A 15,262-nucleotide genomic window follows, 5' to 3' on the forward strand; every position below is an offset into this window, starting at 1 on the left:
GATAAGCTCAGCTGGCCCCGTCCCCTCTCTCGTGTTTGCAGAGCCCCGCGCAGCATCCTGCGCCTTATCGCCGGGCGCCAGATGTGTGTGGGGACTTGTGGCCACACTCGGGCTGTTTGAGGCCTTCCCCGGCCTGCATCTCGCCCGGGGCTGTCTGACGCACATTAAAATTGGGTGGTTCTGGTTTCTTCCCCTTTTCCTGGCTGTTTGCTCAAGACCCAAAGGCCTCTGGCTTTTTGTTCCGGTGACGAAAGACAGGAGACAGAGCCAGGCTGGGAAACGACGCTGGATGTGGTGAAAGGAGATGCAATCCTTTTTCAGTTTGACTCTTTAGCATTTTATTATGAAATTTTCAAACGCACAGAAAGGGCGGGAGAATTTCCCCGTGAACACCCACCTGCCCGCCACCCGGGCTCTCCCGGTGCTGTTTCGCTGCGTTCACTCGGTCCGTCTCCATCCCTCCGCCCCGGCCTCCGTCTGCCCGTCTCACTTGCAACATTTCACTTCCAAGCCAGCTGCAGGCAGGCCATTTGCTAGACGCCAGCATGTGTCGCCTGCTTCAAGGTCTACGGGAAATTTCCACGGAGTGAAATGGGCGGGGACAGTGTGGTCAGATGGGTTTTGTCAAATGGGCTCAACAAATGTCACCCATCGAGACGCCAAACCTTCCCGTCCCCCCATGGATGGGTGTCCTGTGGCTGCTGTGTCAGGTCACACAAACTCAGTGGCCTAATACTACACACACTCGTCACGTCACAGTCCTGGGATCGGGAGTCCGACACGGTCCCACGGGGCTAAATTCCATGGGTGGCCAGGGCTGGTCCTCCCCGACGCCCCAGGGGAGGAGCGTGTCCCGCCTCCTCCAGCTTCCAGAGGCGCCGCATCCTGGGCTCGGGGCCCCTTCCTCCGTCCGCACGGCCAGCAGCGCAGCGTCTCCATCTCGGCCTCTGACCCTCCCGCCTCCCTCTGCTCAGGACCCTGGGATGACCCTGGGCCCCGGGAATCCAGGGTCACCCCCATCCCAGGGGCCTCGACTTAACCTATCTGCAGAGTCCCCTCTGCCCCGTGAGGTAACACGTCCACAGGGCCCACGGATTAGGGGTGGACGTCTTTGGGAGCTCCACGGATCCTTTTTTAAACATCATAGTGAGCCCCCTGGCCTCCCGGCTCCCCGCCTCCAGAGGCCTAACCTCACCATACTGACTTCAGCGGGATGCCAGGCATGGGCCCTCCGTCCTTGACATGCCCCCATGCCCTCCACTGTCCCTTCCCAGCAGCTCTGCTCTCACCACCTCCAGGAAGGCCTCCCTGACCTCCTCTTTCGCTCCCTGCAGTCTAGGGGTTCCTCGCCTCTCACAGACTCCTCTGATCTCCTTCAGTCCCCTGCAAGCCCAGCCAGGGCGGGCCGCCTCCCCGCGCCCATCCTGAGACCCTCCACCGCGATCAGCTGCGTGTCCTTTTCCCTCGCACAGGCTCAGAGTTCGCTGGCGCCCCCAGATTAGACAGAGAAGAGAGAAAGTGACGCTTGGGAGATGCCGGACCACGTCTGGGGACATCTGTGGGTGTCACACTGGGGGTGCTCCTGGCATCGAGTAGGGGTGGGGGCCAGGGATGCTACTCGACCCCCCACAGCACCCAGGACGGCCCCCCAGAGAGTGACCGGGCTGATGTGGATAGTGGGAATTCATTTCTGCTTCAACACCCGAGTGCTGACTGCTCGCTAACCGAGGCCCAACCACCAGCGAGCCCTTCAGAGCCGGACGACAGCCGGAAGGAGATCCTGGGCCGGCCGGTGTTTACGATCCTTGGGTGGCAGGTGCCTCCGTGCCCCCTCCCCCACCCACGCACACAGGGCGTGAAGCAGATGAAAACATTCCTCACCCCACATCCGGGTGCCTCCCTCCTCCCTGAGGGCAGGCGGGGGGAGCGGTCCCCAGAGCCGACCCACCTCCCCACGACGGTGACACGACGGCTCCCCACATTCCTGCCCGGAGATAGGGGTCCTCGGAGGCCCCGAGCCCCCATGACGACTTTCCCTGACACGTCCCACCCCGGAGCTCACGGCACCCTGTCTTCTCCCCCACCTCTGCTTTTTTTCGAGCTCTGGCAGCTTGTTTTTGACCGAGAGGCTGCATTTTTTTTTTCTTTCCACCCACAATGATTCCACATCAAACAGCGGCTGGGCCGGCAAGGGCACAAGGCTGCCAGGGAAGATCGAACCCTCCCCCGTCCCCACCCAAGGCGTCTGCTGGGCCCCCGAGACGTCTGCTGGGTCCCCGGGGCCCAGAGAGGCCTGGCTGTTGCCTAAACTTCCTTGCCCGGATGCTGCCCCCACAGGCGGGTCCTTGCAGACGCCTCACAGACCAGCTTCTGCGTGGCCTTCGAGGCCACTGTCTGCAGCCCACTGTGCTGGGGGTCCATGTGACCTCCGTCCCTTCCAGGCCTCAGTCATGGGTGGGTAAACACAGTGTGACCCGGTGACCGGCGGCCGGCCATTGGCAAGTCCGCTCCCGGACTCTTGGCCCCGACACACCCGTTTACGTAAGACACCAGGGAGCTACCGAGAGGCAAAACAGATTTCGAAACCCCAGGCTCTTCCGGCCTCAAGCAAACAGGCCTTCGGGAACCACAAAGATGCGAACCCTTCAGACAGGGAGGACGCTCAAACATCCCCCGAGGCTGGGTGGACGGGTGGCTGGGAGCCGGCCCCTCGGCCTAAAAGCACGGACTCCCGCAGAAAAATGAAAAAACAATGAGAAAGTTCATGAGAAACCCATCTGCTCTTTATTTTCACCGTGCAATGCTAAGCAATGCCACCGATTCAATACTCTTTCCCTGGGACAATTCTGCGGTTGGCCTCAGCTTTGCAAATGTTACAGTTTTTGCTGAGTTTTTTAATCCTGTAAACACGGAAGCTGTAAGTTCGCCATTTTTATTGCTTAGAAGTATCGTGTAAGCAAATGTTAATAAATGCTGCATTCCACGTGGAAGGGAATTTGGAGACGCAGAGGGACCCGGCCACACGCTCCGCAGGGTCCGTTTCTGTGGGTTTTCTAATCACTCGAGGTCGCTTCGGGGGAAGTTTGTGTCTCTACCCCAAATGCACACGACAGATCGGATGAGATAAAACCGAGAGGCCTGCGGTCGTAAAGACAAGGAAACAAACAGCAGTCGCTTTAATTCTATGTAATTCCGAGTTTCTTTCTGTACTTAAAAAACCGTAAAACCACCCAAGAAAGTGGGACCCACGGGAAGAAGGTGTGTGCTGCCTGTAGGGGCGAAATTCGGTTTTTCTACGTGAAATGTTTCTGAATTGAGCCCCCAAGAGGAATATGTCTGCTTGGGGGCAAATTTCAGTTTTACAAATAGCTGAGTTTTTCTGCAAAAAAGAATATTTCTGCCAACGAGACACGACATCGTTGACCAAATCGGGATAACATCTCAACATGCAAAGTTCTCTTTTTAATTGTTGGCCGTCTGTAAACGTGACACACCGAATCCGGAAAACCATCCTTCTGATCGATGATGAATAACCGAGGTTATTAGTGAAAATAATTCTGTCCTATAGGGGTGGGGGCGCTGGGGACCCTCCCCCCCCAACACCCGGCGCTTTTGTCGCTCCCGGCCGCCCGGGGGAGGGGCCCGCTGGGGGAAGGGACCCCCAGAGAGGGCGACAGGGACCACGACGGGGACCCGGCCACCGCGAGGTCCCCAAAACCAGACCCCGCGCAGCGCCCCCGCCCCCAAACCCCGGCAGTGGGGACGCGGGGCGGGGCCAGGGGCGCGCTGCGCGTGCCCGGAGCCACGGCGGCCCCGCCCCCTCCGCGCGCCCGCAGAGTGACGCCAGAAGGGGGGGGACGACGGGGGGGGCGGGCCCAGAAACGTGCCGCCCAATCCGCGGCGCGGGGCCCTCCGCCGTCCGCCAATCAGACGCCGAGAGGGGCCCCCGGGGGCGCCTGCGTTTCCCGGCGGCCCCGGCGGCCCCGCCCCCTCGCGCGGCCGCGCTCCCGGCGGCGTGGGGGGCGTGGCCCGCGCGCGGCGCCTATAAAGGCGGGCGGCGGCGGCGGCGCCATTTTGCGAACGGCGAGCAGCGGCGGCGGGGCGGAGAGTGCAGCGGAGGTTTTGCTGGTTTCGGACCCCAGCGGCCGGATGGTGAAATCCTCCCTGCAGCGCATCCTCAACAGCCACTGCTTCGCCCGAGAGAAGGAGGGGGATAAATCCAGCGCCACCGTCCACGCCAGCCGCGCCATGCCGCTCCTCAGCTTGCACAGCCGCGGCGGCCGCAGCAGCGGGAGGTGAGCGCCCCGCCCCCGCCCGAAGCTTCCAGAAGCGCCGCCGCCGCGCAGGCCCGCGGGGGGCCGGCCGCGGAAGTCCGGGGAGCGCGGGGCCGCCCCTTTGTCGAGGCCACAATCGCGCTGGGGGCGGGTTCGGGGCGGGGCTGGCGGGCGCCCCCCCGCCCCCGGGGGCCTCGGGCCTGCGGCGCGCGGGGATCGTGGGGGCCCGGGGGCGGGAGTGGTTTGGGAAACTGGGGCGTGCCCGCTTGGACTTGTGGGGGCCGGGGTCGGGTTTGGAGCAGCGATCGGGGCGAGTTGGGGCCACGTAGGGGTCCTTAGTTGGGTAGGTGGCTTGCGGGTCGGACTTGGGGGTCCGGGCTCGGGTTTGGCGGTCCCCGGGGCCCCTGATCGGAGTTGGGGATCCTCGATCGGAGTTAGCGGGTCAGGGGGGTTCCACTTGGTTGTACCTGGGGGGCTTCTGTGTTCTTAGTTTGGTTTAGAGGTTTGGGGTCAGTTTTGGAAGAGGACCGCGGTGTCGGGGGCGAGTTTGGCTGACGCAGGGGTCCCTGGTTGGACACGGGGCCCGCGGGAGTTCCTGGCCGGAGTTGGGGGTGCGGGAGGGCTATGTAGTGGTATTTGCGGGCCGCGGGGTCTCTGGTCGGATTTGGGGGCCTGAGGTCGGGTTTGGTGGGCGCGGGGGCTTCCTGGTTGGATTTTGGAGGTCTTGGATGGTGTTTGGGGGCCGCAGCGATCCTGGTTGGATTTGGGGGTCCAGGGTTGGGTTTGGGGGGCGTAGTGGTACCTGGTTGGATCCGGGGGCCCGGGGTCGGGTTTGGCGGTCGCGGGGGTCTCTGGTCGGAGTTGGGGGTCCGAGAGGCTGCCTGGTTGTGTTTGGGAGACACGGGGGTCCTGGGTTGGGTTTGGAGATTTTAGGTCATGTTTGGGGGATGTAGCGATTCTCGTTGGATTGGGGGGCCCAGCATTGGGCTTGGCCGTGGGGGTCCTTGTTGGGATTTGGGGCTTCGGGATCGGGTTTAGGGGCGCGGGTCTTCCTGGTGTGGTTTGCGGTTTCGGGGTCGGGTTTAGGGAGGGCGCCGGTTTGGGGCGGCGGGGGCCGCGCTGGCCGCGGGCGTGGCGGGCTCCTCGGGGCGGACAGGCCGAGCCCGGGCCCCACCCGCGCCCCCGGGCCGCCGCCTCCCGAGCCTCCTGAGCCCCGAGGGCGCGCGGGCGAGGCGGCGCCACGTGGACGGCGCCCGGGCCTCCCGCCGGGGCCGCTGCGGGGCCGGGTCCTGAGCCGGGACGCCCCGGGCGGCACTTGGGGGCCGGCGGGCCGAGCGGGCGGGGATCCCTCGTGTCGGTGTTGGTCAGCGGTCGTCCGGCCCACCGTCTGTGCGGTGTGGACGGAGGCGGTTCCGGGGCCGCGGGGTCTTGCCTGGCGCGCGCTGACCGCGGCCCCCCCCTCCCCCCAGTTCCAGGCTGTCCGGCAGCTGCTGTAGTCACCTGGGTCCGGGGCCTCGGTGGTGCTCCTGATGTCCCTCACCCACCCCTGAAGATCCCAGGTGGGCGAGGGAATAGTCAGAGGGATCACAATCTTTCAGCTAATTTATTTTACTCGGTGAGTGGCCCCGCGGGTCCGGCGGGCGGGCGGGGGTCAGGGGCTGGGGTCCCGGGGCGGGCGCAGCGAGGCCCCGAAGGCCGCGTCTCAGTTGGGCCGCCCGCCCGCAGGATAATCGGCTGAATGTAACAGAGGAACTAACGTCTAACGACAAGACGAGAATCCTTCACGTGCAGACGCGGCTCCGCGACGCCCGGCAGGTGGACTGGAGGGCGGTGCTGCGCGGCGGCTCCCTGTACATCGAGATCCCGGGCGGGGCGCTGCCCGAGGGCAGCAAGGACAGGTGAGCCGCGCGGGGTCCTGGCCCGGGGACGGGGCCGCGGCTGGGTCGGGCGCTGCGTGACGCCCCGCGCCCGGGACGGTCCCGAGCAGGTGGTGGCCGGGCGGCGGGGGGCGGGGGCGGGGAGTGGGGCGGCGGGGGCGGGGAGTGGGCGCGCTGACCGCCCCGCAGCTTCGCAGTGCTGCTGGAGTTCGCCGAGGAGCAGCTTCGCGCCGACCACGTCTTCATCTGCTTCCACAAGAACCGCGACGACAGAGGTGGGGGCGCCCGGGGGGAGGGAGGGAGGGGCACCCCGTCCCCGTCCGCGCGCCCTGGGGACCGGCGGCGGCGGCTCTGACCACGTGTCCCCCGCAGCCGCCCTGCTCCGGACCTTCAGCTTTCTGGGCTTTGAGATTGTGAGACCGGGGCACCCCCTTGTCCCCAAGAGACCCGAAGCTTGCTTCATGGCCTACACCTTCGAGCGGGAGTCCTCCGGGGACGAGCAGTAGCAGGGCCCCCGCGCCCGGAGCCTGCGTCCCCCCGAGCCGCGCGGCGGGTGACAGCGGCGCCGGGCGGAGGTCGGGCCGCTCCCCGCTGTGTCCGCGTGTCGTGATTGTGCAAATAAACGCTCACTGCAAATCAGCGGTGTGTTCCTGCAGTTCAACGTCGTGTTTGCGAGATTGAAGTGTTTGCTTTAATTCTAAATAAAAGTTTATATTTTACTTTTTTATCGCTGGTTAAGATGATTCAGGTGATCCTTGTGCTTGAGGAGGAATGCCTCGTTTGGAGTCCTTTGCAAACGGCCTTGGCCTCGTGCCTCGGCCCGATCGGTGTTAATCCGCGCGTCTGTTGCTCCCCAAACCGGAATAAAAGTGCTGACACCTCCAGCCCCCGTGTGGCTCCGTGTGTTCGTGTGGCCCCCGGGACTGGACGGCGGCGGGGCGGGCACCTCAGGGCGCCTGGGGTGGGGTGCTGCAAGCACCGTGAGCTGAGTGACGCCTCTTCTCCCGGGGAAACTGAGGCTGGGGCACAGAAGTTGGGGGCCTAGTCTGCTGTGTCGGGACGCTGCTGGGTTGCTGCGGGCGGCCAGCTGGAGGGTCCCCCGCCGCCCGCGCCCGGCGCCCTTCCCCGGGAGGCCGGGTCCCGCTCCCCCTGCGGCCTCCCCGGCGCCTGGGCGTTTCTGGGGCCTGGCGGTGGCGCAGCCCGGGAGGTGGCGCGGTGGCCGCGGGCGGCGCGCTGGGAGTGACCGCGGCGCCACCTGCTGGCCGCGCCCGGAGCTTCGCCGGGGATGGCGTCCCGGCCTTGGCCCGGAAATTGGGTGGGGCGAGCTTCACGGGGGAGGAACGGAGCTCGGAGGGCCGCGAACCCCTGTTGTAGGGTGGGGTGGGGTATCCAGCCCCGAGTGACCGTGGGGCAGAACTGGACGCACTGCCCGTCTGTGGGCCGGGCAGGGTCTTGGAGCTGGGGCGCTGCAAGGAGAGTAGGAGTCTGAAGCAGAGGTGGCGGGGGTGGGGCGCTTCCGGTGGAGGGAACAGTCGGGCCAGGCCTGGAGGCGGGAGAGCAGCCCCAGCGGTGGGCGGGGGGCCGGAGGGGGCGGCCGGAGGGCTCGCAGGATTCTGAGGGTGCTGGGGAGCCCGGGGAGGCGTCTGAGCAGGGGAGGGACCAGGTCACGTCTGGGGTTGGAAAGATGCCCCCAGGAGTGCGATGGGGGCAAGGAGGGCGCGAGACTGAGCCCCCAGGCGGGGGCGGTGGGGCCCCTCAGGGTTCCTGTGTCCATTTCCAGAGGCGTGAGCTGAGACGTTCTCTCCCTCGGGTCCCCCGTGAGTCTCGTGTGACAGTTTATTCCAACCTCTGATACTCGGAAGGCGCCTACTGTGTGTTAAGCTTGGACCCTGCCCTCAGGAACTCTCAGCCTGGCGGGGGGGGGACGGGGACAGGTGACACGGGCGCTGCGTGCTCGTCAGTGGGGGCAGAGGCGGGGGGAGGGAGGGAGGAGGCGAGAGGGCCAGGAGGCGCCTTTATTTCCTTAGAGGAGCTGGGGCTCCAACAGAGACGACAGCCCCTGCAAAGGCTGGCAGCTCCTAGTGTCACAGAGGGACAGCGGGGAGGGGGTGGCGGAGGTGGCAGGGCAGGGAAGCCACGGGACGGGTGAGCAGGTGCCTTCAGATTCTCCAGGAGGCTGTGCTGGGGGGCCGCCCCTCCCCAAAACCATGACAGTTTGTGACAAAGACACACTCACGCAACCGCTGGCCACGCTCAGCCTAAGGGGGTGCCCCGGGGCCAGGAACCCCCAGATGCTGCTAGGGCCACGGTGACTCTCAGAGCCCAGCACCACGAGGGCACCTGACCTCTGCTGGAGGAGGGGAGGGCCTCCCCACACTCGGAGATGATGGTGGATTGGCAGGAGTGTGCCCCCGGGGAGGCGGGTGGCAGCCCTGGCATTGGGCAGCCCCAGCTGGCCCTGGCCCTCAGCTCGCAGCCCGGGAATGGGGTCCCCTGCATTCTTGGGGAGGCCTCGGGCCTAAGTGCCCAGCACAGAGTGGGGCTGGCGTTGGAAATGGGAGTGTCCACACGGGTGCCCTCTTGGCCACCCTGATTCCTTCTGGAAGGGGCGTCCCCCCGACCGTGGAGACCCTGCCACCAGCTCCAGCCCTGGGACAGGCGCGTGGCTCCGGGGAGGGGTCAGCCCCACAGCAGCGCCAGGGCATGGCTGAGCGAGGCCTCGGTGGCCTCGGCCAGGTACTCACAGCACAGCCAGTCCTCGAGGCCGGGCGCCTCCCCACCCGCCGCCCGCTCGGCCAGCTGCAGGACCAGCAGCGCACGGCGCACCCTCAGCCAGGGCCCCAGCGGGGCCCCGCGGCCGTGCAGCTCGGGCCCGGGCCCCCAGAGCAGCGCCTGCAGCGCGCCGCGGGTCTGGGCCGCCGAGGGCCGCGAGAGGGCCAGCTGGGTCGCCAGGCGCTCCAGGCCCCGGGCCAAGGGCGCGGCCGAGGCCACGGCGGGGCCGAGCAACGTGCGGAGCAGGTGGGCGAACGGCTCCGCGTGGGTGCCCGGGGGGCCCCGGGGGCATGGGCGGACGCGGCCGAAGTCGGCGAGCAGCAGGCGCGGGGGTCCGGCGGCCGCGCAGCCCCGGGGCGCGGCCAGCAACAGGTTCTCGGGCCGCAGCTCGGCCAGCACCGCGCCCCGCGCCTCCAGGAGCTCCAGAGCGGCGCTCAGCTGCAGCAGCAGCAGGGCCCCCGCGCGTGCCACATCCACCAGTGGCCGCACTGCGCCCTCCTCCGCCAGCCATTGGGCCACCGTGTGCTCGGGCACCTCGGCCGCCAGCGCCACGGGGCCCCTCCAGGGAGCCTGGGGCACCGCGCCCTCGGGCACCAGGCCGCACAGCCCCTGGAGGTTGAAGTGGGGGGCCAGTGAGGCCTGCAGCTCCAGGCCCCAGGGGTGGGGCTCCTCGGCTCCCGGCTTGGGCACCTGCGGGGCAGAGGGGGCCATCAGGGCCTGAGCGCACAGCCCCCGCCAGCACAGCCCGCCCCCTACCCCGCCCGCCCACTCCAGCTTTGCGGGGGCGGCTGCGTGGCCTCCAGCAGCCAGAGTTCGATGTTCATTCAGAGGTTAGCGGCCGCCATGATTTTCCGGAAAACCGTCCCGGGGAGGACGGCGTTTAGGGGTCTGACTCTCCGGCCTGCCCCAGGGCAGGGTCTGACCGCTTGTAAGGAGGGACGTGACAGCGGAGGTGCCAGAGCCGGGCAGCCCAGGAGAAATGCATCGGGGGCCACGGTGTCACTTAATATTTTCCAGCAGCCACATTTTACAACATTTTACAATGTGAAAATAGACAGGTGAAAGTAATTTCTGGTTTTTTTTTTTTTAGCTTGAGGAAGATTAGCCCTGAACGAATGTCTGCTGCCAATCCTCCTCTTTCTGCTGAGGAAGACTGGCCCTGAGCTAACATCCGTGCCCATCTTCCTCTATTTTGTATGTGGGACGCCTGCCACAGCATGGCTTGATCAGCGGTGCTAGGTCCACGCCCAGGATCCAAACCCGCGAACCCTGCATGGATGGCAAAGCTCTTTCTAGACGGTCGGAGGGGGGGCCAGCCCAGTGGCGCAGAGGTTAAGTGCACACGTTCTGCTTTGGTGGCTCGGGGTTCGCTGGTTTAGATCCCAGGTGCGGACATGGCACTGCTTGGCATGCCATGCTGTGTGGTAGGCGTCCCACATATAAAGTAGAGGAAGATGGGCACGGAGGTTAGCTCAGGGCCAGTCTTCCTCAGCAAAAAAAAAGAGGAGGCCTGGCAGTAGTTAGCTCAGGGCTAATCTTCCTGAAAAAAAAAAAAAAAAAAAAAAAGGTTGGGAGGACCTTGGGTCTGGGGATTACATTAGAATCACCTGTGTTTGGGGGGAGTTTAAAAATGACAGGTGCTCCGGGGGTGGGTGTTGTACAAATAAACTCCCCAGGGGCCTCTGGGATGGCATTGTGGACAAGCGAACGAGCTCACCGCCAGCAGCGACTCCCTCCCTCTCCACAACCGTCTGGAAAATGCGCAGGAAGGAGCGCCTTCTGTCAAATCACCCAGATCCCTCCAGGATGGGGATGCGTCTGACGCTTGGCGGGTTATTTAACGGGAATCCTTCTTTTTTTCTTAGCGGTGCATAAAACAGAGTGTCTTATGACGGAAGGGTGATACCGCCATTGTAAAGCTGGCGTGAGGATTAGATAAATAAATTCGTCTGAAAGTCCTTGGAACAGCACAGGGAAGTGCTCGGTGCATTTTGGCGGCTGTTGGTTATTATTAGTATCTTTTTTTTTTTTTTTTTTTTTGCTGAGGAAGATGTGCCCTGAGCTAACATCTGTGTAAATCTTCCCCTATTTTTTAGTATATCAGCCGCCAGCACAGCACGGCTGCTAACAGAGCAGTGTAGGTCTGTGCCCGGGAACAGAACCCGGGCCACCGAGGCGGAGTGTGCCGAACTGAACTGCTAGGCCTCCTGATTATTATTGTTATTATTATTATTTAAAGTGGTAGCTGTCAGCCGCCATGGCTGGTGAGCTCAGTGGCTCTCAAGCACCAGACTTCACTGGGGAGTGAGTGACAATGTGGGTTCCCGGGCCCCAGAGGCCAGGAAGGGACTGCCGCCGACTGTGGCGGTTCCAGCCCGGTTGTGCGGACTCCTGTTAGTCACAAAAGCAGCCGACGGGGCGAGCTGCGGGCGCGGGGGTCTCGGGCTGGGTTTTGGAGGGGCTCACCTTGGCAGCTAGGACGTGCCAGGCGTCCCCGTCCACACGCACCACGCGGTAGTAGAGTGCGTCCCCGCTCTCGGCGCATGGCGAGCCGTCCAGCAGGCGCAGCGCGTGGCCCTGGTGGCAGGGGCCCGGGTGGCCCCCCAGGAGCCGCGCCCGCAGGCGCGCATGCACGGCGCGCAGCGCCCCCAGCTGCCAGGCCTCTAGCGCGGCGCGCACGGCCTCGGGGCGCTGTAGGTCGCGCACGGAGAGGCCCAGCGCCGCGTCCGGGGGGCCGAGGGCCGGCTCCGCGGGGGGACACGGGGGCCCGGCCTCGTCGCCGCCCGCCTGGCCCTCGTCCAGGCTGCGGGAGCCCAGGAGGGGCCTGCGCGGCGGGCCCCGGGGCGCGCGGCCGGGGCTGGCGGGCCGGTGGGTGGGCACGGACTGGGTCCTGGTCAGCGTCTTCCTGGGCAGCGGTGGGGGCGCGGGCTGCGGGGCGGTGGGCAGGGCCTCGGTCGTCCGGGGGCGACAGGCCTTGGAAGGCAGCAGGTGGGCTCGGACCTCCCCTGCGGGGGGAGCGTGGGGCGCTGAGGACGTGCGGGGGGCCCTGGGCACAGGACTGCACCCCTGGGCCTCGGTGTCCCCATCTGGAAAATGGGTGTCATGCTAACACCCGTGGGGCGGGGACGTCCCCATCTTCACAGACGAGGACACAGGCTCAGAGGAGAGCCACGTCCGGCCCAGCCCCCCTGGACCCCCGTCCCGCTGTGTGGCTCTGGGCGGACAGCCGCACCTCTCTGAACTCCGGCGTCCCCGTTTTCACAAGCTGGTGACTCCAGCTTCTTTCTAACGGGCTCGGATTAGAGACAGTGACAGTCACTGTCGTGAGGCAGGAAGTTCCCTAAATGGCCAGGAGAGACCCAGCCCTTCTGCTCCAGCCTCCTTGGGGGCCGGCCCCCAACCCCTGCTAGGCACCCCCCCTGCCCGCCCAGCCCGGGATCCCCTCTGGGCGGCTCACCGAGGTTGATGTAGGTGGGCTGAGTCGGCAAGGTGGGGTCGTCGGGCCCCCGGGTCTCCGTGGGGGGCTCAGGGCCACTCATGCTGGGGGAGGAGGTCAGAGTGGGGGGCGTGCGAGGGTGGCACCTGCGGGGTGTCCGTGAGCGCCACGTGGGTGGGTGTGCGGGGACCTAGGCGGGGTCAGCCGCGCACACCTGGGTCCTCTGGCCCAGCCTTGACCCTGCTGTGTGGCCCCGGATGGGTTTCTTGCCCTCTCTGGGCTCCGTTTTCACCCGTGAGACAGGAATGTCACCCATCAACCCTTCAGGGCGGGGAGCGGACCCCTGTACTTTTGTGAAATGGACACAACGTGCAGCCCTGAGGGCAGGCCGCTGGGGGGACAGCCGGGATGGGCGACAGCACCCACGCTGGGGCCTCGTCCCCGGAGCTCAGCCCGGCCCCTGGCTCTCCCCCACCGATCCCAGGTCACCCCCGAACTCGAAAAGTAGCCGCTTCTGCCCACCCCTGCCCCAGCCCCCCCCGGGGACCCCCTACCTTCAGGATGGCAGTGACTGCGGGGCGGAGGGGGTCCTTGGGGACAGACTCCCCAGAACGGCCGCCTGGGCCGCCTCCCAGGACCGGCTGACCTGTCACAGGAAACGCCGGTGCAATCTGTTAGCCCGCAGGCCGGCGCGGGGCGGGGCGGCGGGGGGGCTTCCGGCTCACTGCCCCTCGGCCCCCCAGGAGGGAACAGCATTCCCGGCAGAGAGAACAGCCTGGGCAAAGCCCGGAAGGTGGGACTCGAAAATAAGTGGTTCCAGGGCTGAAGCCGTCGGGGGTGGAGGGGTGCAGGAGACGGGCTGAGGTCACGGTCGCTGGGTGGGCGGCTGGGGAGTGACACGTTCTGGGCTCCCTGGTGGGGGGGGGAGGGCAGGGAACCCCAGCTCCGGCTGGTCCGGGAGAAATGCAACAGGCGGCTCTGTCCTCTGCGGCTTTTGCTTCCTCCCGAACCACTTCCTCTTCTTTGGGACCAACGGAGGGGCCCCCCGGGCGCGCCCCCCTCCCGCCCACCCTCTGGGACCCTCAGGCTGGTCGCCGATTGACCGCCCTCCCGCAGTCCAGGCAGGTGCCCCTCCGTTGAGCCATTTCTGTTCTGATGTGCTGTGTGACTCGGGGCAGGTCACCGCCCCTCTCTGTGCTCCGGGGAATACAAAAAGCGGGTCCCACTTGCCTTGCGGCCTCGTAACAGCCACAGCAGCTGGGTTTTTCTTTAAAACATTTAACCCTCTCCCTTCCCTGCCCCCATGGCCTTGATGGACTTATTTAGAAAGACATTTAATTTATCATCACCGTGCGCGGCAAATCAGAAACGGGGACAATCCGGGGAAAACCGGCCAGCGTGACATTCTGGGGGAAGCACGCGCCCCTTGAGGCGGCTCTGGGGTTCGACGCTTGTCCCGCCTGTCCCGAGCCACGAGGGGCACCCCAGCTCCACACCCGGTGCCCCCCGCCCCGGGGCAGCCCGTGCTTTTGGTGGGTTTCGGGACTGTGCGGTGGGAGCACGGTGGGCCCCAGGGAGAGTCTGAATCACACGAGGGGCGGGTCCCACCGATCCGGGGCTGTTCCAGGTGGAACAGAAGGGACCGGAAGTGCTGAGGACACGGCCTCCTCGCCCCCCCGAACCCCTGCCCACAGGATTCTGCTCTTCCTTTCCTGAGAGCCATGGGGTCACCGGGCCGAGCCAGGGCTCCGTTCCCGGCTGAGGGTGAGCCGTGCGGGGCGCCCATGTCGGACACGGAATTCAAGGGGGATACGAAAAACCCCTCAGTGATCAAGACAAATAACGTTTTACCATAAAATTAAAAAAAAAAAACCAAAGCGGCGGGCTGTGGCCCCCGGGGCCGGCCGCTGTCATTGTCGATAAAAGTTTTATCGGCACCGGGGCCGGGTGGGGTGCGGCCGGGGGGTCGGGGGGGCAGCTTTCTTTCCAAGGCCAGTATTTCGTCCCTCGTGCTCTTGGGGTGGCGATGTTTTGGTGACGCAGCATCCATCTTGATGACTGAGTCCCGGGCGCCCCGTAAACGTCGTGCGCGTGGTGAGAGCTTCGGTCACCCCATCTTGGCCCCGGCCCTGCCGCGGAAGCACCCCGACGTGCCGGGTCCCCTCCTGAGCCCCGTGGGACGGTCCTCCCCTGAGGCCCAGAAACGGGGGCCGCTTGCCTCAGCTCACCCCAAAAATGGCCATCGACGCGGGTCGCCCCCGTGTCTGTCTGCCCCGCCCGGCCACCCCCCTCAGGGTCAGATCGTCCCCACACGCTCAAGCTGTTGTCCCGCTGGACAAGCGTTCAGTGACGCTCCGGGAACGGGGCCTCCCTATATCCCTGGCATCGCCCGGAAGGGGACACGGGACGTCAAGGGACACGACTTTGGCGTCTGAAGGAAAAAGCCCCAGTCTTGCTGGTGGGTGGAGTTACGACCCCCAAAGCTGCCCGTGTCCAGCCCCTGTGGACACGTCACGTGACGTGAGTGACAAGGGGACCCTCAGGTGGCAGGTGGAAGCGAGGTTGCTAATTAGATGAGAGGAGGGACGACCCTGGATTCCCGGGGGCCCCGTGTCACCCCAAGAGTCCTGCTCAGAGGGAGGCGGGAGGGTCAGAGGCGGAGATGGAGACGCTGCGCGGCTGGCGGTGCAGACGGAGGAAGGGGCCCCGCGCCCAGGACGGGCCGATGGCTGGGTTGCCTTCCTGTGTTTTGGGGGACCCCACAGTCACCCCTCTGAGGGGCTCCTCCTGGGGTTTCCGGCCACCAGCAGGACGGGTCCCCCTTCAGCTGGGCCTTGGCGACCCCAGGAAGGAGGCCCCCTCGGCCACACCCCAAGAATAAGAGAGGATTTGGGAAAGGTTGC

At 65.7% G+C, this 15,262-nt stretch overlaps 2 protein-coding genes across 3 annotated transcripts; one reads left to right on the forward strand and one right to left on the reverse strand.

Moving 5' to 3' along the window:
- Positions 1-4,052: 4,052 nt before the first annotated feature.
- On the forward strand, positions 4,053-7,035 carry OAZ1 (ornithine decarboxylase antizyme 1). Its single transcript, XM_023644364.2, is given in 6 exon segments — positions 4,053-4,295; positions 5,744-5,801; positions 5,803-5,889; positions 6,000-6,172; positions 6,341-6,426; positions 6,524-7,035. Coding segments are annotated over 6 exon segments (684 nt in total). The 5' UTR covers positions 4,053-4,149; the 3' UTR covers positions 6,658-7,035.
- Positions 7,036-8,152: 1,117 nt separating this feature from the next.
- PEAK3 (PEAK family member 3) lies at positions 8,153-13,029 on the reverse strand. 2 transcript variants are annotated; one of them, XM_023644363.2, is made up of 4 exons: positions 12,914-13,029; positions 12,381-12,463; positions 11,390-11,928; positions 8,153-9,613 (listed from the first exon to the last, which is right to left on the reverse strand). In XM_023644363.2, the coding sequence occupies exons 2-4, from the start codon at positions 12,460-12,462 to the stop codon at positions 8,831-8,833; spliced, it is 1,404 nt and encodes a 467-aa protein (XP_023500131.2). In that variant the 5' UTR covers position 12,463; positions 12,914-13,029; the 3' UTR covers positions 8,153-8,830. The 2 variants fall into 2 exon arrangements, with proteins under 2 accessions (XP_023500131.2, XP_023500130.2); XM_023644362.2 differs by having other exon boundaries at positions 12,381-12,505; positions 12,914-13,025.
- Positions 13,030-15,262: the final 2,233 nt, after the last annotated feature.

This window comes from Equus caballus, chromosome 7 (genome assembly GCF_041296265.1).
Source record: "Equus caballus isolate H_3958 breed thoroughbred chromosome 7, TB-T2T, whole genome shotgun sequence".
Classification (NCBI taxonomy): domain Eukaryota; kingdom Metazoa; phylum Chordata; class Mammalia; order Perissodactyla; family Equidae; genus Equus; species Equus caballus.